This window comes from Stegodyphus dumicola, chromosome 7 (assembly GCF_044657685.1).
Source record: "Stegodyphus dumicola isolate Sdum_Otavi_A_Nest chromosome 7, ASM4465768v1".
NCBI lineage: Eukaryota > Metazoa > Arthropoda > Arachnida > Araneae > Eresidae > Stegodyphus > Stegodyphus dumicola.
This window is the reverse complement of record NC_140774.1, coordinates 158,102,639-158,122,272: the sequence shown is the minus strand read 5'-3', so window position 1 is coordinate 158,122,272 and position 19,634 is coordinate 158,102,639. Positions and strand designations below refer to the sequence as shown.

The 19,634-nt window shown below is 32.1% G+C and overlaps 1 protein-coding gene across 1 annotated transcript; it reads left to right on the top strand.

The window, feature by feature from the left end:
• Positions 1-614: 614 nt before the first annotated feature.
• Positions 615-19,108, top strand: LOC118186425 (protein D3-like). Its single transcript, XM_035356512.2, has 4 exons — positions 615-798; positions 9,308-9,434; positions 11,699-11,833; positions 18,586-19,108. Exons 1-4 carry the CDS (start codon positions 625-627, stop codon positions 18,843-18,845), a joined length of 696 nt encoding a protein of 231 aa, XP_035212403.1. The 5' UTR covers positions 615-624; the 3' UTR covers positions 18,846-19,108.
• Positions 19,109-19,634: the final 526 nt, after the last annotated feature.

Here is a 19,634-nt window from a genome sequence, read left to right as displayed (position 1 = left end):
TGGAATTCGATTCTGAGGAAAGCAAGGGCCCATCCTGGGCTGTCTGGCCATTGAAGAAGAAGAATTCAATAAGTTTCAGAATTTACTACTGAAAATATAACGTAAGAAACCGAAAACCAATATATAACTTTTTTCACTTAAAGTAACAATAAATTACATCCAACCTTTACGTTCATATGTTTATATTGCTGCAGGTTATTTGTTCCACATACTACGCTGTTTGTATTATTTACGTTATTACGTCCACATATTAATTATAAAATAGCTTCTTGTTTGACAAATTTAAACAGCACTTGCAGCCCATTTGTGACTTCATTGAATCAGTTTATAATACCTGAATTCGATCAATAAATTACCAATGAACAGCTGTGTAGACATAACTGCAAAAAGTAAACAATATAACAAAATTTGAATTCCAGTAGTGTACTGTTATTGTAAAAACCAGCTGCTACTTGGTAAGCCATCTGCTGCTTCTTTCATTGTTACAATATTTTTTTAAATCTTCTTTACTTATGAACTTTCTAGTACGTCTTATTTTCTGTCTCATATCAATGTGAGTAAATAAATAAATACATTCTTAATATTCAAGTATTCCTATATAAAGAATCTCGTTAATCCATTCCCATGAGACAATCGAGATTTCGCAAAATATCTAAAATGCATTTCATAGTAGGAAACTGCTTCTTCGGATTAATTTTTTTATCTGGAGCGCTTGGAAGTCCAAAATGTGAGACGGAGCTCAAGAAGATGGCTATTATTCCAGATTTAGCAAAGAAAGTTGCTTCAACTGACCTCCAGGTGAGATGTTTATTCACATCATAGTTTTACAAAGTTGGCATTACCGCCCACTACTAAAGCAGAGATGATCTAGGGAAGACGTTATTCCTCTGCGGGGCAGTAAAGTAAGTGGGATATAAAAATACGTTGAGAAAATTTGGTTGCTGAATACTTTGGTTGCCGAAACTTTGGTTGCTGAAACAAGCATTTTCATCCCTTTGATTATACAAATGTTACATTCACGCATCACAAGAATAGTACCAAATTATTTCAGTCGATCTTTCACACCTGTTATTTCAGGTTTCACGTAGATTCAGTTTCCTAAAGGAACAAAGTTAAAGATCATAAGCCTATTACTTTAAAATATGCCTATAAGTTCATACTTGCGCGCTTAAGTAGCATGTTCTTTCACTTTTATGCCAATGCACATGCCATGGCAAAAATATGTGATTCTTCTTTTTGATTCATTGTTACAAATGGTTTAATAATTCTTTAACGGTTACCACTGTGTTTCCGTGTTGCGAGATGAATTTTAGTTAATAATTTGCTGAAATGCAAATGCAACAAGTAGCCAAAAATTTTAAGCACTTTCAATGACTGCCTACAGAATACATTCAATATATGTTTGACAGTTCATTTTTACAAGAGCAGAAGACACAAACAAACTCTCAGGAACCTCGGAAAGAGGCGGGAAGCCCCCCCAAAAAAGAAAAATTGAGAAAATATGATTTACAGGAATATCTGCAAAACTTGTTTTGTGGATAGCTACGAAATCACATGATTAAACTAGGACAATTTTTGACAATCTTCTCTCTTTCTGTATATATATATGTAAGATAAAAATATATGAATCAAAATTATAGATTAAACTATAAACATTAATTCTTCCTCTCTATTCTAAAATCGTAATAACTTCTTTGCATTGCGTCATTTCTAGATCACTCTATGATCGGCGCAGCTCTGATGACGTTACCATTGGGAACTGAAACTGTCCTTGTAAACCAAAACTTTTCTCTTCGCGTGCTTCCATCTTGCATAACTACGCACTTCAGCTTTTGCTCTCTGCTGTGCTAAGATGTAATTTCGCTGGCTTGCTTTCTATCTCAACAATATCAAAAATGTAAATCTTCTGTGGAAAGGCACGACTAGAGTGCCAAGTGATTGTGGCCACAAATATCAATTGGAAATAAAAAAGGAATTAAAGCTGCCTCGACTGCCAAGTTCTTTAAATACTACGCAATCTAAATTCTTCTTCAATATGGATCTAAGCACGCATCTACAGTGTTCCGTTTTTTTCCCTTTGCTCTTATTATGACAATTAAATAAAATTATGCTAAAATTAGAGCCCCATTAACTAATTTACTTAAGAAAGATATGATATTCATTTTAAACCTAGTAATTTTAAAATTGGTGATTTAGTAATGTATGAAGAATTTCATTACCCTAATACACGTAAATTATCTCCTCCATTCTCAGGACCTTATAAAATTTTAAAACAATATTCTGAAGTTACTTATGAAATAGATAAACCTAATCCTTTAACTAAAAAGAAATCAGAAATTGTTCATTCAACTAGATTAAGACCTTTTAATCCAGCAAGTGAGTTTAAGTTAACTGTCCGAAATAGTAGAATTCCTATCTCTGTTCAAAATTAAAATTATTTTTTTTTTAAATTCTCTTTTAAACATTTTCCTGATTATGACCTTTAATACCTGATATAGACTTAAACCCTAACTATGACAAGTTATTTTCCCGACTATGACAAATTATTCTCCCGATCTTGACCTTTTATATCTTTCACATAATTTGAATTATTTTGTAGCAAAAATTTTCTTCTAATTGTAGGATAATATTTGTTTCTAATTTACAACATTATAAAAAAGACTTTAACTTGATTATACAAGTTATCCGTATTATAATTTTGATTTTATATGATCTTTTATTTTTCTAACACCACTTTGAGGTAATGTACAATGCCAAAAACCAGTTACCTTCTATTAGGCAACGGAGGTTTTTCGATATTTGTACCTAGCACCCCCCAACCATCAGCAAGTAATCACGCTGATCTGTTGGCGAGGACATGCCATAGTTTTAAAGTCAAAGTGTTCATGTTCTAATAATTGTATTATTTATATTGAATTGTTTTTTGAATAAGTATAATATTTTGTATTGAAGTGTAAAACATGTCAATCTTTACGATGAGAGGAAAAAATGCATCATATTTGTGAACTATCAACATACATCATATTTGTGGACTATCTGGCATTTAGAGATTTTACCAGATATTTTCATTCTATTCTAACTCTTTTTATGAAAAGGACTTTCAAAAAAAAAAAAAAAAAAAAAAAAAAAAAGGACATTTTTAACAAAATTGAGGACTTTTGTAATTATAACTTATTTATTTATCAGTATTCCGTATTTATTATGTTATAGTCTTAAAATTAGTCATATATTGTATATTTATTTATAACTCATTGTTTTAATGTTCAAAATTTCATATGCTATAAAGTCAAAATTTTATATGAGAAAGTCATGAACTATGATAGGCCATAGTTAAAGCTTGTACGCTATGTTCTGGATGTTTTCATGTCTTTTCTCATCCTTTTGCTTCACTCCTGTACTAATGCTTTTCTCACCCCGGCCTCTCTTTTTGACGGGGGGGGGGGAGATGTAAAAAAAAAAAATACGATGGCTTTGCTCTTTGCGAACCAGCAACCTTTAATTAATTTTCTGCAATTCAGGATCGTCCCCTAACCCAGTACCTGCTAGAACATTCACGCCTATTACATAACCTCCTCATATAAATGCTGCGTCATAAGTTTTCTACATTTTTCTAGAAGCTACTCTGTTACATAACCATTCATATAAATGCTGAGTCATAAGTTCTCCTAGACAGATACTTATTGCTTAAAACAAATTTTCCAAATTCAGGTCCCTAAAAAGATTTTAAGTGATAGGAACGCTGCTTTTACATCTTCAAAATTTAAGCACTTTTTAAGGAATCATAATGTAAAACAATTGCTAACTACTGCAAGTAGACCCCAAACTAATGGTAAAACTGAACGTGTTAATCAAACTATTTTAACTAGATTAAAATATAAAATAAATTCTTATCACGGTAATATAGCATGGACAAAATTATCACCCCAAGTAACTGAAGAGTATAATAATACCCCTCATTCTGTAACAAAATTCCTTCCATCATATTTAATGTATGGAAAATTACCTTATGATTCCTTAATTCAAAATCAAGAATTGTATCCGTCAATAGAAGAAGCCAGAAAAATAGCTCAAAAGAGATCTGATGATTATCATAATGTAAATAAAGAAAGAAGTTATTACGATTTTAGAATAGAGAGGAAGAATTAATGTTTATAGTTTAATCTATAATTTTGATTCATATATTTTTATCTTACATATATATATATATATATATATATATATATATATATATATATATGTCATAATAAGAGCAAAGGAAAAACCGAACACTGTAGATGCGTGATTAGACCCATACTGAAGAAGATTTTGATTGGTAGGTTGCTAACTTGGTAACATCTAAAGAACTTGGCAGTCGAGGCAGTTTTAATTCCACTTTTATTTGCAATTGATATTTGTGGCCACAATCACTTTGCACGTTAGTCGTGCCTTTCCACAGAAGATTTACATTTTTGATATTGCTGGGATAGAAAGCAAGCCAGCGAAATTACATCTTAGCACAGTAGAGAGCAAAAGCTGAAGTGCGTAGTTATGCAAGATGGAGGCACGCGAAGAGAAAAGTTTTGGTTTACAAGGACAGTTTCAGTTCCCAATGATTACGTCATCAGAGCTGCGCCGATCATAGAGTGATCTAGAAATGACGCAATGCAAAGAAGTTATTACGATTTTAGAATAGAGAGGAAGAATTAATGTTTAATTATAGTTTAATCTATAATTTTGATTCATATATTTTTATCTTACATATATATATATATAATGTTGTATGATCTTAAATTCATTTAGTGCGAAATTAAGTTATGCTACTTGTTAGCATAAATTTAGGTATTTTGCATAATGAAACTCGAAAGGCATACGAAACGAACGTGCGCCAAGGTATATATTGGCGAGAGAAAGTAAAGCTCGTGTGCAATGCAGAATATTTGATTTTCACCCTAGCTACTTGTACCTGGCCAAAGGTCTAATCCAGTAGTATTTTCTTCTCTTTCAGGTACGATGGCAAAGTATATTCCTGTTTATTTTTCTTATTGCATAATATAGGTAAGCCTGGTGATATTTAGTACTGATGATGATTCTCTGTAAGTTATTCTTTTGAATACTTCAATTTTAATGTCTGTGAAGATTATTACTTTATTGTTATGCTTAAGTTAAGTAGAATTATCCTATTTTATTAAAATAAAGATTTCGTAGTTAATCTTTTGACTTATGATTCTTTAATTCTGTGCTTGAGGAAATGTACTCATTACGCCTTCAGTGCTAATGCACAACCAACACTACTACTTGCGCAATTGCTGCAAAGTAAGTTAATAATAATTTATTCACTAAATAATATTGATTATATTATCTCCTAAGATTAATTATAGTAGTAACAAATAAGAGCTCCACAGCATACGTCCCTCAAAAATTCCTAGTCCTTCCCTCACCATAAATTACTTCACACAAGTCTTACCGACTGATATAATTCAAAGCCCCAGCTGCCGCTAAAGAATTTTCTGAAAACAACCCTTCTGAGTCAGACGCGAAGAAAACACTTTGCCCACTCCCAACTAGAAGAACGTAAGTTAATTAATGCTTTTTCTGGCCTTTATATCTTAATGTACATTCCCTTTTCTTATTATATACATTTTTATCTTTTATTTGTTTTTACAAAGATTGCATTATTTTCTTATATTTTGTAATTTTCTACTGTTTATTTAAACTATGAATTATATTTCATAATGACAATTTCCAATGTTTAATTTTTACAAATAATATCGAACTCAAATGCATAAACACGAGGGTGTCGGGGAATGCTTACTCGAGCGATATCACATTTACTGCAGAAATTGCTTTTCACTCAAAATTGAATTAGCTAAAATACTTAATCGGAATGAGTTCTTTGGATCTCTACATTGGTTCTTAATCCCTTCTATTCAAGGAAATGTTTGGCCTGACTTGAATTGCCGGTTTGGCATCATCTTTATTGCTCAAGTAAAGGACGAAACACCTTCGTATTTATTTCTTAATTATTGTTTATTGAACGGGAGTTGGTTTGTTCCCCTTGAAAAGTCAACTAATTTCCGATCAATGACAGTGATTACTTGCATTTAATTTAATTCTTGCTTTTAATTTATTCCTTTTACAATTGTTATTCCTGATTTAATTACAGTCCCCGTTAAACATTTTTAACAATTTCCGTTCAAGTTATTTAAAAACATCTTTCGAAATATAACTTGCTAAGTATAGATTTACTCTATTCAGATCATACTACTATAATTAATCTTAGGAGATAATACAATCAATATTTTAGTAAATAAATTATATATATATATATGTATATATATATATATATATATATATATATATATATATATACATATATATATATATATATATATATATATATGTATATATATATATATATATATATATAATGTTGTATGATCTTAAATTCATTTAGTGCAAAATTAAGCTATTTTCTACTATTTGCGGAATTGCTGCAAAGTAAGTTAATAATAATTTATTTACTAAATAATATTGATTATATTATCTCCTAAGAATAATTATAGTAGAATTATATTATCTCCTAAGATTAATTATAATGAATCCACACTTAGTAAGTTCTATTTCGAAAGATGTTTTTAAGTAACTTGAATGTAAATTGTTAAAAATGTTTAACGGGGACTGGAATAAAATTATGAATAAGAATTGTAAAGGGAATAAATTAAAAGCAAGAATTAAATTAAAGGCAAGTAATCACTGTCATTGATCGGAAATTAGTTGACTTTTCAAGGAGAACAAACCAACTCCCGTTCAATGAACAATAATTAAGAAATAAATACGAAGGTGTTTCGTCCTTTACTCGATCAATAAGGCGATGCCAAACCGGCAATTGAAGTCAGGCCAAACGTTTCCGTGAATAGGAACAATGCAGAGATCCAAAGAACTCATTCAACTCATTCATGCAAATTAAACTAAGAACAGTCAATAAATTGAAACGCTGAGCAGCAATCTATGACTACACAATTAATTACTAAGTTAGAAGCTGGCTCAATAAAATTACCAGGGTGTTAGATTTAAAGTATCAGAGAGTATGTAAAGTACCAGCAGAAGACCTCAGAGCCGAGTAATTACAACTGTTAGAGATGACTAGGGCGTGATACTAACCACGTAATGCGAAATGCCAGAAACTTTCTCTAGATCCAAAAACATCAGGTTAAATACTCATATAAATAATTTGCATTCTGGTGAGAAGTACGAAAAGCAGAAATTATAGTACAGACCGAAATCATAGTAACTGATCAATTAACATAAGATACTCAACAACTGCATTCGCGTCACTGGACCCAAAATATTGCATATTGTCATCGAAAACTGCATTCATCGAATTCGTTTGTGTCCACTAAGTTGAGCTGGTCACATAAATGATGTTTTATTCAAAATATGATGCCACAAATTGTATTTCGAAATAATCTAAAATATTTGATTGTATTTGAAATAAAATCAATTTTATTTCATTTTAAAATCATGTCATTCTTATTGAAAGCCACTTTATATAATGGGTAAAGATAAAATTTTATCAAAAAAAAAAAAAAAAAAGACTTCTTGGAGCTAAAACATTTTTTTTACGTCTGTACCCATAACTCTCTATAGGGGATGATGATTTTTTTTTTTAATATTTTAGAGCACAGTTTCCGAAACCTCTTTTAATTCTTTTAATTCCGCATTCTTAAGTTTTTCTGCTCTGCATCCTCTTCGAAGTACCCCATCCTTTCAAAAATGATTTTTAGGTTTGCTCTAAATGTGATCTGCACACATTGATTAATTCAGTATTCAAATTTTCAAACGTTTGTTACACTGGTACACTGCATCGTATCGTTAATTAAAGCATTTTCATGCAATTCGGAAATATAAATTAATTACTAAGGAAATATAAATTACTTACTTAAATTAATAAATTAACATTATAATAATTAATAACATTATAATTATAATTATTTAACAAAACATCCACAGGTTCCTGCCTCAGCACAGGCATTAGCAAATATCGAAACAGTGTCATACTTGCGTAGTGGACATCACACACGAACATAAATTTGAAACTCATGGTCATGCTTTTAGTATTTTAGATTGATAGTTTGAATGCTTTTTTCGTATAAATAATGAATCTTACATTCACATAATTTGCACCAACATGTATGAAAAGTGATGATTTGATGTATAATTTTTGCAAAAATTTGAGACTGTAATGATTATATAATACATTCAATTTCTAAATGTTAGTTGAAAAATATTTAAGCATGTTATTACCCGATTTACTACTAAACATATTCTTACTGAACTCCAGATCAACAATGTCTCCTAGATCACTTCTGATACCACTAGTAGACATAGCGTTGAGATTGAGAAACTTTATCCTAGAGCTGTGATCTCAAACTCCATATGCATGCGGGCCGCATGCGCGACCTGAAAGCAGGTGGCTGGCCGTATGTAAGATCTGAAAGCAGTTGACGGTCAGGTTTTTCTTAAAAAAATCTCAAACTAAATTTCAGATAACTTGCAAGATATTTCTCCCGCTTTATTAGCATGCCTTCGTAGTGTAGTGGTCAGCACGCTCGACGAGTTTTCGAGAAGTTCGTGGTTTGAGTTCCGGCGAAGGCGTTGCTCATTTTTCAAAAGTAATAACTAATGTTATATCTGTTTTTCAATAATAAGGTTGAAAAGATAAACAACCAAAAAAGGTTGCCGGTGCAACGAAACAGAATAACATGACTGACCTGTAGTGCCCACTGAGAGGTGAAGCAGACGGAATAATAATAAATAATAATCACTACTGCTTCCAAAATGCCTAATGTCTCTACAAACTAACTAAATTTTAACAAAATTTCACACTTCACGTGCTAAATATTTATCAAAACAAGCATCAATAACTAATAATATTGACGCAAAGGAAAAAAGTCAAATTTGTCGTGCTTATTTTATACCTGTAAGAAATTTCTGATGCTTACATTTCGTAGTTCAAATATACTAGCAGCTAAATATTAAATTTTTGGATTAATATGTTGAATTAGCCACTAAATTAACTTATTTTTAACATAAAATAAACAAATTAGGAAAATTATGTCTCCTAGATCACCTCTGATACCACTAGTAGGCTATAGCGTTGAGATTGAAAAACTTTATCCTAGAGCTGTGACCTCAAACACCATCTGCAATAATAAGGTTTTGATTAAATTTTGATAATACGAAACTTGATATATGTAAAACATTATTTCGATTTATTTAATAATTTTAGCATTAAAATATGTGAAACATTGCTGTTTCGGTTTTGCAGGTAGTTTTTGACAAGCATGAAAAAGTGGAATGCGGTAATAAAATCGCTTTGGAATCTGCACTTTCTCCGCCAGTCGTTACATTTGATGTCCAAGGAGAATGTCCATATGTTACTTTACTTTTATTCGGTAAAATGTTTCTTTTAGTTTTACACATTTAAGTACTTTAACATTAAGTACTTTAACATTAAGTACTTTAACATTTAAGTACATTACATTCAAGTTTCTTTTAGTTTTACACATTTATTTTTATGTTTAGTTTAAACATCATAGTTTTACAGTATTAGAGTAATTCGATAATCATCTGTAATATCGAATTACTCTTACTTATTTAATACTGGTTGCGATCACAATTACATTATCAGAATTGTTGTTCAAGGCCAGTCTTATTTAGTACTTGTTAGGAAATTTCATATGTGAGCTTCGATTTAAGAGTATTTTTTTAAAACTGAGCAGCTAAATCAAAACTGAATTAATCGCTCGTGATCCATTATTAAAATAATAAAAAAATCTTCCATACGTCGGTAAATAAACGGATGTACTATAATTATCGCTAGATATCAAATAAATTATCTGAAACATACCGTACAATAAAAATATAACTCGGGCAAAAATAAAATAACAGAGTTTTTTAAATGAGCTTACATTGCATTTACAATAAAATTATAAAATCAAACTGTCATTAAAAATCAAATCTGTGTAATCTCGTCAGCGTAAAATCATTAAATTCTAAACTGCCCAAATTAATTACTGAACAAAAACGAAGATAATCATCTCCGTGCCGCCCAAACGGTATAGTAGTTAGGAAAGCCTGACTGCGATACCTAAGGGCTCGGTGACCGCCTATTAGGTGCCTCCGCAATAAAATGGCCACTACTTCTGGCCTTAGCCGTTATAGGCAAGTGTCCGTCATTGAAAAAAAATAATAATCGTTTCAGTTAATTATAATATGTAATACCTAACCTGCATTTGGTGAGTTCATACCTAAATAATATTTTAAGATAAATCTTTTTGGAGCGCGTAAAAGTAAAACTTCTACCACATAAAAATTAGATTTTTTTAGTTTTTAATTACCATTTAACAAAGAGCTGCAACTATCACGAATTCGTTTGGGAACTTTTCTGTACATTGACCAGGCCATTTTATACTGATAGTTTGAACAACAGAAAACTGACTTTTTTTTATTTTACAGTCACGTAAATATACACATGCCTCATCGATTGTTACCACAAATTTTCATTTATCAGCAACTAGCTGTTTTCATATAATTTTATACAATTCGTTTTTCTTTCCTCTATAATTTGGTAAAAAAAAAAAAGATTTAAATATCTTTTTTAACTTTAAATCTTTATGATTGATTTTAATCATAGGACCATAAGAGATTCCTAGTTCCGATGCAATGGATCTTTGAATCGGTGGATTTTCTGTCAGGATCAGAGACATTTTTTGTATTTATTCGCATTTGAGCAGTCTCGTGATGTGGTTTTACGGACATTTGTTTTATTTATATTTTCAGCTAGACGCCTTTTAAGTTTAATATATTAACAAATGCAACCAAGACTAAACAAAAAAATCTGAAATGTTTCAGATTTTAAATTACGCCCAAAGGAGCATTTTTTAACGTTTTGTGTATTACCTTTATTTATTAAATATCATGTTCTTTGCACGTAAACCATAAAATTGAGTTCAACAGCAATGTAGTAAAATAATTTTAAAATGAGCATATCTTTAGAATTTCCGATACACAGTTCCGTGTGCTAGAGATAAAAAGCCCCCCCCCCAGTAGAGTGATGCTGTTTCTTGCTTTTAAATCGTTGAGTTTGTTAATCAAAAATTCGTTAAAGTTTTAAAAAATATGAAATCGATAATAAAACAAATTTCGAATTTGGGCTTTCAGATGACCATATTCGCAGTAGGAATATGTCATTCAAAATTGGATGGCTCTAGGTTATCACAATGCGAGAAACATACATACATTTGTGCAGATTCTCCCTTATTTAATTTCTTCAAATATAATACAGGCCGATAGTATTTGGTGGCAACGATTTGAAAAGTGATACGCCATTTATAAGATTCCGACGCAAAAAAGCAAAACGAAAACAATATTCCTTCAAGGACAAAGCCCATTTGCACTAAAAATATCTTTCTCTGAAATGCAATAACCTCAATTTTTACACGGCTTTACAATTTGTTCATAACGAATACTCTCTCCCGTATTGTGTAGTTACTTATATAACCTTCGAGCTATCTACCAGTTTAGAAGCCAAATCTCTTATTCTGGATTACAATCAAAACGAAAACAGTACAGATGATCATATTGAAAATGCCAAACATTTATCTCAATACAGTAACTAGAAAATGTAAATTCTCTTATGTTTCTTCATTTATTGCAGATCCCGATTCCTGGCTAAATCCGACATTTGCACACTGGCTTATTCACAACATTCCTGCAAGAATAATGGCTAACGGTTACTACGGACAAGCTGGAACTGTGGGTGCAAGTTATTACTTACCCACCATACCACATCGTAAGTTTTTCTTCCCTTAAAAAGACCTAGAAAGTTGAATGTTTAAAAACCGTTTTCTTTAAATAAAAATGCTATATTGTGGAATTAATAATGGGATAAGTAAAGACATTGAAACTTTCAGGTTTTTCTGTCTTTGATTATTTCCAAAATTAATACGAAATTGCTGACAAAACGAGTCGAAAAATGCATTAGACCAGCGCTTCTCAACCTTTTGACTTACGCGTATCCTCTAAACAAAAATTGGAAATCTTTAGTACCACCATTACAAAAGACTACTATCACCACCACTCTTGAACAAAGTTCGAGTGCTAGAGAAAAAACTCAATCAGTATGTTGGGGGTTTTAATTTTTGAATTTAATAGTTAAAAACACTTTGCTTAACTCTTAACACTTTGCTTCTTTGCGTACCACCTGTTTTCCTTTCGCGGACCATCAGTGGTACGCGTACCACCGGTTGAGAACCCCTGCATTAGACAATTTTTATTTAGAAGTATTCTACTTTATATCGTGTACTTCTAAACACATGTGCTAGTACATAAACATAATAAAGAAAATCAGTGGAAATGTAATACAGTGGAACTTCAATTAACCATCGAATCTCAGAACTGTCATTATGATAGATAACAGAGAATTCTTACGCTATCACCACCACCACTATACTCTGCTACTTTACAAGTGAAACTTGAAGGTCGTATGAACCCTCACCTTGTATAATCTTGTTCTTTGTATAAAATGTAGATCTTACTGAAGACGTGACAGCGAATTCTAGCTATGTCTTGAAAAATAGATGGCTGCCTACGAAGGTAATAACAATTTTTTTTTAATTTTAAATAAACTGAACAAAACATGCTCATAAACTAACCACCACTTGTGGCTGAATAACTTAAACAGAAAATAATATTTACAATCAGAATGAAGCAAATTTTAACTGCATGCCTAGCTCCTACTTTAATCTAAATCAGATCTAGTTCAATATCAATATAATCTAAAACAAGTGGCTAACAGAAATATTCAGCTACAGAACTACTTGCAAACACGCGGCATAAATCTCGCTCATGGCATAACTCGTTCTCGACGTAACCCGCTCTACACGTAACAAACTCCTCTTCTACCAACTTTTCAGTTCTGCTACTTAACACGTTGAACCCGGCGACGAATTTGCTGTCCTTTCCGTTCAGCCGGTAAACAACTGCCGGCTGGTTTCGGTTAAGCCGGTTATCCTGGTAACAAAATCGGCTTAATCCAGATTGGTATCAAAATGTTACCAAAAATTTACGTAATGTAATATGTGTAAAGCTATCATTTCATTCACATTTCATTGAGACTACATTTATTTTTTAGCTTTAATACAGTCGGTCCCGCGAACCGCCGCCAGCCAAACGAAAATTCCAGTGCTGACCCCCAGAAACCGACGCTGGCCACACGGAAAGTTCACTGCCGGTCCCCAGCAACCGACGCCGGCCGCACGGGAAGTTCACTGCCGGTCCACAGGAACCGACGCCGGGCTCAACGTGTTAAATAGTATTTCCGAACTCATTGAGATTTAGCATATACGTCATTTAAATTTGAATTTTGGTAAGAAATTGAAATCAGAAGGGAAAGGAAAATTTCTAAAATAAAAATATTTGATTAGTGCAAAATAAGATCCTTACAACCTTATGATCGTGATATTAGTCGTCTTCAGTGCACAGAGGGGATAACGGAATTAGCAGAAAGAGCATAAAATATACTTTCTGCCACGAAAACCCAGTGTTTATATTTAAATGACATATTTTCACATTTCTGAGCAAGCTCATTCATAAGATTAAGGTAAAACTAGGAACAATTATTCGGGATGAGTTACAATTGTCATTTTGTCTATGAATACAAATATGAGCGTTACTCAGCGATTCGTGGGATGAAGATACAAACGAAATTCAATGTTAATTAAGTGATACTCGTTATTCTAGAATATATCCATTTAAAAATCATTACGAATCGTTCTTGTAGCGCGTTCATTTTTACCATGTATTTATATGTACAAGCAGAAGGTCAAAGCAATTTACACAGCCTGGATTCGTTAAAAGTTCTTTGTTATTTTCACTGTCTTAAATTGTAGATTTTGCAAACAATATACAATGGAAACTCGACTACCTTTAGCGACTGCTGACGAAGATTGTCGAATCTTCTAATTTTCTAAGAAAAATCCTCTAATCCCTTCTGTGCGGTGATTGGCGATAAACATTACGATCCAGAGTCGTAGCTAGGGATTTCAGCGCCCAGGGACAACTGAAAATTTCGCACCCCTTACTGCTTGCCAAGAATGGAAAACATTTAATTCTAAAATGTCGTAACATCAGTTTGGCGCCCCTTGGATTCTGCGCCCGGGGACAGATGCCCCCTTTCTCCCCTCTAGCTACGCCCCTGTTACGATCACAAATAAGAAGAGGGTTCATATGACCTTGAAGTAACTTTTTTAAAATAACAGTGTATAGTGGTGGTGGCAGTGTAAGGGATTTCTATTATCTGTCAAGATGGTAGCATCGAGACTGACATCACTATTAATTACCGGGGTTTGACATCATGACTGACATCGCGATCCATCAAGATAGTAGTACTAAGATTGGCAGGTAATTTCAGTTTTATTGTATTGCATTTCCAATGGTTTCCTTCATTCTTTGGTTTACAAATATGTTTATTCAAAGATAAAGTGCGACCGCGGTTGGTTTCTAAACGTGTAATGCCAGTCCAAATCAAAGGAATGAAAATCTGTATGAAGTGAATGCTAACTGAAAGTAGTGTTGTATTATCTGTGAAGAAATACGTTAATCTTCATTTGTTTCACAGACATGTTAAGCTACTAATTAAGTGAACACTTTTTAGATGTAGTAGATTAGACGTCAAAAGACATCTTCCACTAATTTATGAAAATACATTAAAATTCAAGCAGTAATGATAATTATTTTGTTTTAATTTGAATTTTATAATTATTGTTTTAAAAATTTGTGTCCCAGTCGGAAGTTTTCTTTCATGTCATAATTTCTGATCTTATCATCTATCAGCGGTATTAAAATTCACCTCATACGCATAATCTTCATAAAATGAAATAAAAAACTTGATAAAATAATGAAGCACTCAAAATCTTTCAATACATAAGCAAAAACTTTGTGCATAAAAAATTATAATCTAAATGCATGAATGTCGAGTATAAATGTTGCATTCTTTCATCGATACGTATGCAGCAAACTGAATCATATAATCCACCACTTTTAAGGGGACTCGTACACCTTAAACCCCTTATGATCTTCGAATATGTGACTGTTGCAAGAATTGTGATATTTTATTTATTTTAAAGGCAATTACTTCCAACTTTTTACAGCTGACTACATAATATAGCTGCTTTGGAAAATAGTAACCAGAAAGTTTGTGTTGCCACAAATATTTTTGTAATTTAATCCTCTTTGTGACAAAATATTTTGCCATGTTTCCATCTTGCGCGCATGATATTTTAAAAATGGCTAATGGCACATACTTGAAATTGGATGGAATTCTTTATATGGGCACTATTTTCTAACTGAACTAACAATCTGATGAATATTTTAATATTAAAAATTTTATCAACGAAAAAATTAAAAATTTTGTTAATAAAATACATTTTATAAATTTAACTCAAAATAAAATAAAAATTTAACATGAAATTTTTAGAATTTCAGGTTCACAGTAGTTTCCAAATGTTATAAAAGCTATATATTAAATATGGAATTAAATTATGAAACAGAATGTTTTAAACTGTGCGTGCAAGTTGGAAATATGACGAAAAATGTTGTCACAAAGCGGATTAAATTATAAAAATATTTGTGGCAACACAAACTTTCTGATTACTATTTCAGAAAGCAGCTATATTATGTAGTCGGCTGTAAAATGTTGGTAGTAATTGCTTTTAAAATAAATAAGTTATCCCAATTCTTGCAACAGTCACCTATTCGAACATCTTATGGGTTTTAAAGTGTAAGTAATTTTTTTAATTCATAATACATAGGCGGATAAGGAGTCATGGAACAGCTTAGCTTCCTATAATAACTTCTAGAATCATTAGATTATTTTAAAGCAGGAGAAGTGAAAAATGTGCAGTGCCCTAGCCGGGACTCACTCGAACCTTCGACAACTTGAAAACTCATCAAATGTGTTTTCAGTTATTCCACGAAGGCATGCGAAAGGAGGAAGAAAATACCTTATATACTCCCTCTTTTAAAAGGCGACTGGGGATAAGGGTACCCCAAATCTTAGTGGAGACGAAGTATCGTCCACCACCTTTTTAGTTCTAGCGCCATTGTGGATTGATCAAGGTTTTTGATGCTGGAGACGTGAAAAATGTGCATTGCTCTGGCCGGGACTCGAACGCTGGACTTCTCGAATACGTTTCGAGTATGCTTATAATTACACCACGAAGGCATGCGGAAAGAAGGGAGAAAATATCTTACCTTATTGTACTTTATAAACTTTTATTTTATTACCCTTTATGCTGTTTCCTGGTGTGCGTAGTTTGCACATCCAGCCAGAAATGAAAGATGTATGGTTCAAATCCCAGTGAAGACAAAATTGAGGTTTTTTTTTTTTTTTTTTTTTTTTTTTTTTTTTTTTTTTTTTTTTTTTTTTTTTTTTTTTTTTCTTGGGGGGGAAGGGGGTTAAAAAGATTAATGGTCTCTAGAGTAGCGCTGAAATTAAAGTGTCATCTGGATCTGTAAGAGAGTGTCTTGCGTGTTTCTCTCCCCCTCTCGCCCCTTAAGTGGGGGAGAATATAAAGGAATTACAAAGTTTCTCCAGTATTTGCTGTCATAGTGTAAGTGGTTATCACGTTCATCTAGCAAATGGAAAATCAGTGATTACAGCGTTTGCAATATTTCGTTTTCCATATCCTGCATCAGAAAATTCTGATATCCTTTAAAACCTTCTCAAGGAAAACAGTCCAAGAATTCTGTGAGGTATAGATTGTAGGATGGATAACAAATATGTTTTCAGTGTGTCCCACAAATCTTCATATTACTCGTATTAAGGAACTTCAGAAGCTAATTATGATTTTTTAGAGCCATTATACTCTTTTTCGATCCATTTCTTCGCGATCAGTGTTTGGTGACACATCACACTTTGTTGTTGAAATACTATTTTGTCAGGATGCTTGAAAATCATGAAGTGATGCAGATGATTTTTAGGCCAGTAAAGTAACAGGAGAAGAGAATTTTAGTTCATTGCTCAAAAATGATAACGAGTGTGATGTAAGTGAAGATGAAGTGCCCGATGATTAAAATATGCATGTGAATTATTCATCTAGCTTGATGACCTAAAACTTTCATGAAAAAACAATGATCTTGCTCTTATATGCAATACAAAAACAACGGGATTTGTTCTTCCAAAGACGAGAAAAAGACAATATTTAAACAACATGGCGTCCAAAGTGTAAAGATAGACTTTGTTTGAATTATCTTCCCAAAATATATACATACTAAGAAATTATGAAAATAACCATTATTTCATATTTTATTTGAAAAAGATTTCAATTTGTTGGTTCCACCTACCGAAGAGTCCAAAAATCGACTGATTCATCTGCAAGTGATTCCACATCTCCGAAACTGAGATTTAAAACCTCAATTTCAGTCTTTCTCTTGCTCATGCTGAAAAATACCACCGTGATCTGTATATGTGTTTGTATAACGAGTTCCCAAGATCCACTAGAATACACGTGTCCCATAGGTTCATAATAGCTTTTTTATTTATTCTTATTAGTAATTTATTTATTATTAATAGTAATTATTAGTAATACTAAGTATTTTTATTTGTTACAATAATATTTTTTGTTCATTTCAGTTGACAAAACGGTCGTAGTAATAAATAAAAATATTTACAAAAATATGAGGAGTAATCTTCTTTTTCTTCTAAAGTGCAATAATTGGAGAACTACGCACACATAACAGCGAAAGTATAGGTAATAAGATGCAATAATGACAATAAAATTAGTCGAAATAGCAATGTAATATAATTATGTAAAATAGAAATATAACATGGAACTTATTTAATCCACTGAAATAAGAGAAGTTATGCCTGGGGCGTATATGACCCTTTGAGAACGAAAGACATAAATTAATTACTTCCATGCCCTCTTAATTTGAGAATTATAGATAACATTAATTTTCCAAAATATATAATCTTCCTTCTTTTTACGTCTTGCGAGATAAAACTTGTTTAAAAATCATTCCTTAAAAGAACCCATTTAGTCAAACTGTGCCCTGATATTTACAGTGATCACGCCTGTCAAAGACAGCTAAGTAAAAGTGGAAACTAAATATTTTCTTCTCCTGCAACCGCAACCCTTTATTTATCGTTAAGCCATTCTCTTCTCCAGTACTTGGTATGCTTCCCATAACTTCCCATAACTTTGAAAAGTATTGAAACACATTAGTTTATTTGCCTCTTCACCAAAGATAGTCCTGGTACCTGTAATCCAAGACATTCTGAAAATAATTAAATTGATTGTCTCACCGGGGCTTCATGACCAATAGGCTAACAACCCTAGTGAATCAGCTGCCCCGTTGTCAGTGGTAGGGTAAGATCCATAAAGTCTTGAAGAATAATAAGTAACCATTGATCGCAATAACTATTGACTTTAATCTAAGAAATATATTAAATTGCTCGTTTCGTTGCAATTTAATTTTTCTACTGATGAATAACTTTACGACAAAAATTCCTCATCTAATTGTTGTTCTTTATTTTCTCCGCAGACGATCACAGATACACTTTCTTCTTGTATTGTCAACAGGATTTAATTAAGGTGAAAAAAGAAATGGATCCTTCTCAGAGACTACGATTTAATACGAAGAAATTCGCAAAGAAATATGGTCTTGGAAACCCAGTAGCAGCCAATTTTTTCGCTCTAAGTACTGAAGCTCCTGAACTTGCAGGTGAAACATCAGAATCTTCGAACGAGTCAGAATCGAACGATTCACGACCTGGTGGTTTATTTGCATTTATTCCTAATTAAAACAACAATTAGATGTTGTTCATTTACGAAGGTGTCCTTGAAGGCGTTTTCAAACTCGCCAGTTTTTTTGCCATATTCAGTTATTTTATACCTTCTGTTAAACTTCTAAATGTTATGTTTCTCATGAGCATGCTGTTGATGTTCAGGAAATTATTTTAACCTAGATAAAGATGTATTTTGGGTTTTAAATTACACGTCTGTAACTTTTTAAAATCGGTTATGTAAAAGTTTCAGTAGCCAATAAAAATGTCTTTTTATTTCTATTGCACTGTTCAGTATTTTTTTTATTTTATTTAACTAGAAATAATGGGGCGATAAATCGATAACGAAGAAACATGAAATCCTCATTGAAATTATAATGTGAAAATTGTATATTTCAAATTACAAGTTTTTTTATAAACTTCTCATTTTACTTTCAAACAATTATAGCACTCTCTCATAAGAACGCGCAAAATTATATGTATTTATACGAACTTCTAATGATTCTTAAAATCAACTGCCTACCAATATGCATCATGAGAAATAGCGCTCTAGATTTATATAGGCAAGCATATCTGTGCAAAACTTTTAACAAGTATAAACAAACTTCATATTAGCCAGAACAATTTTAATGGAAAGAATTTTTCTTCAAGCCAGGTTAAACCTTTTCTAGTTTAACATTCATAACGCTTCCACTGCCATTGTCGTTAACAGAACTTGCTAATGTTTTACAGGAAGAATATTACACGATTCCCTTGAAAAGCATACGTGACCTCTGTTTATCCAATCCGAAAAGACTGCAAGCTGTTT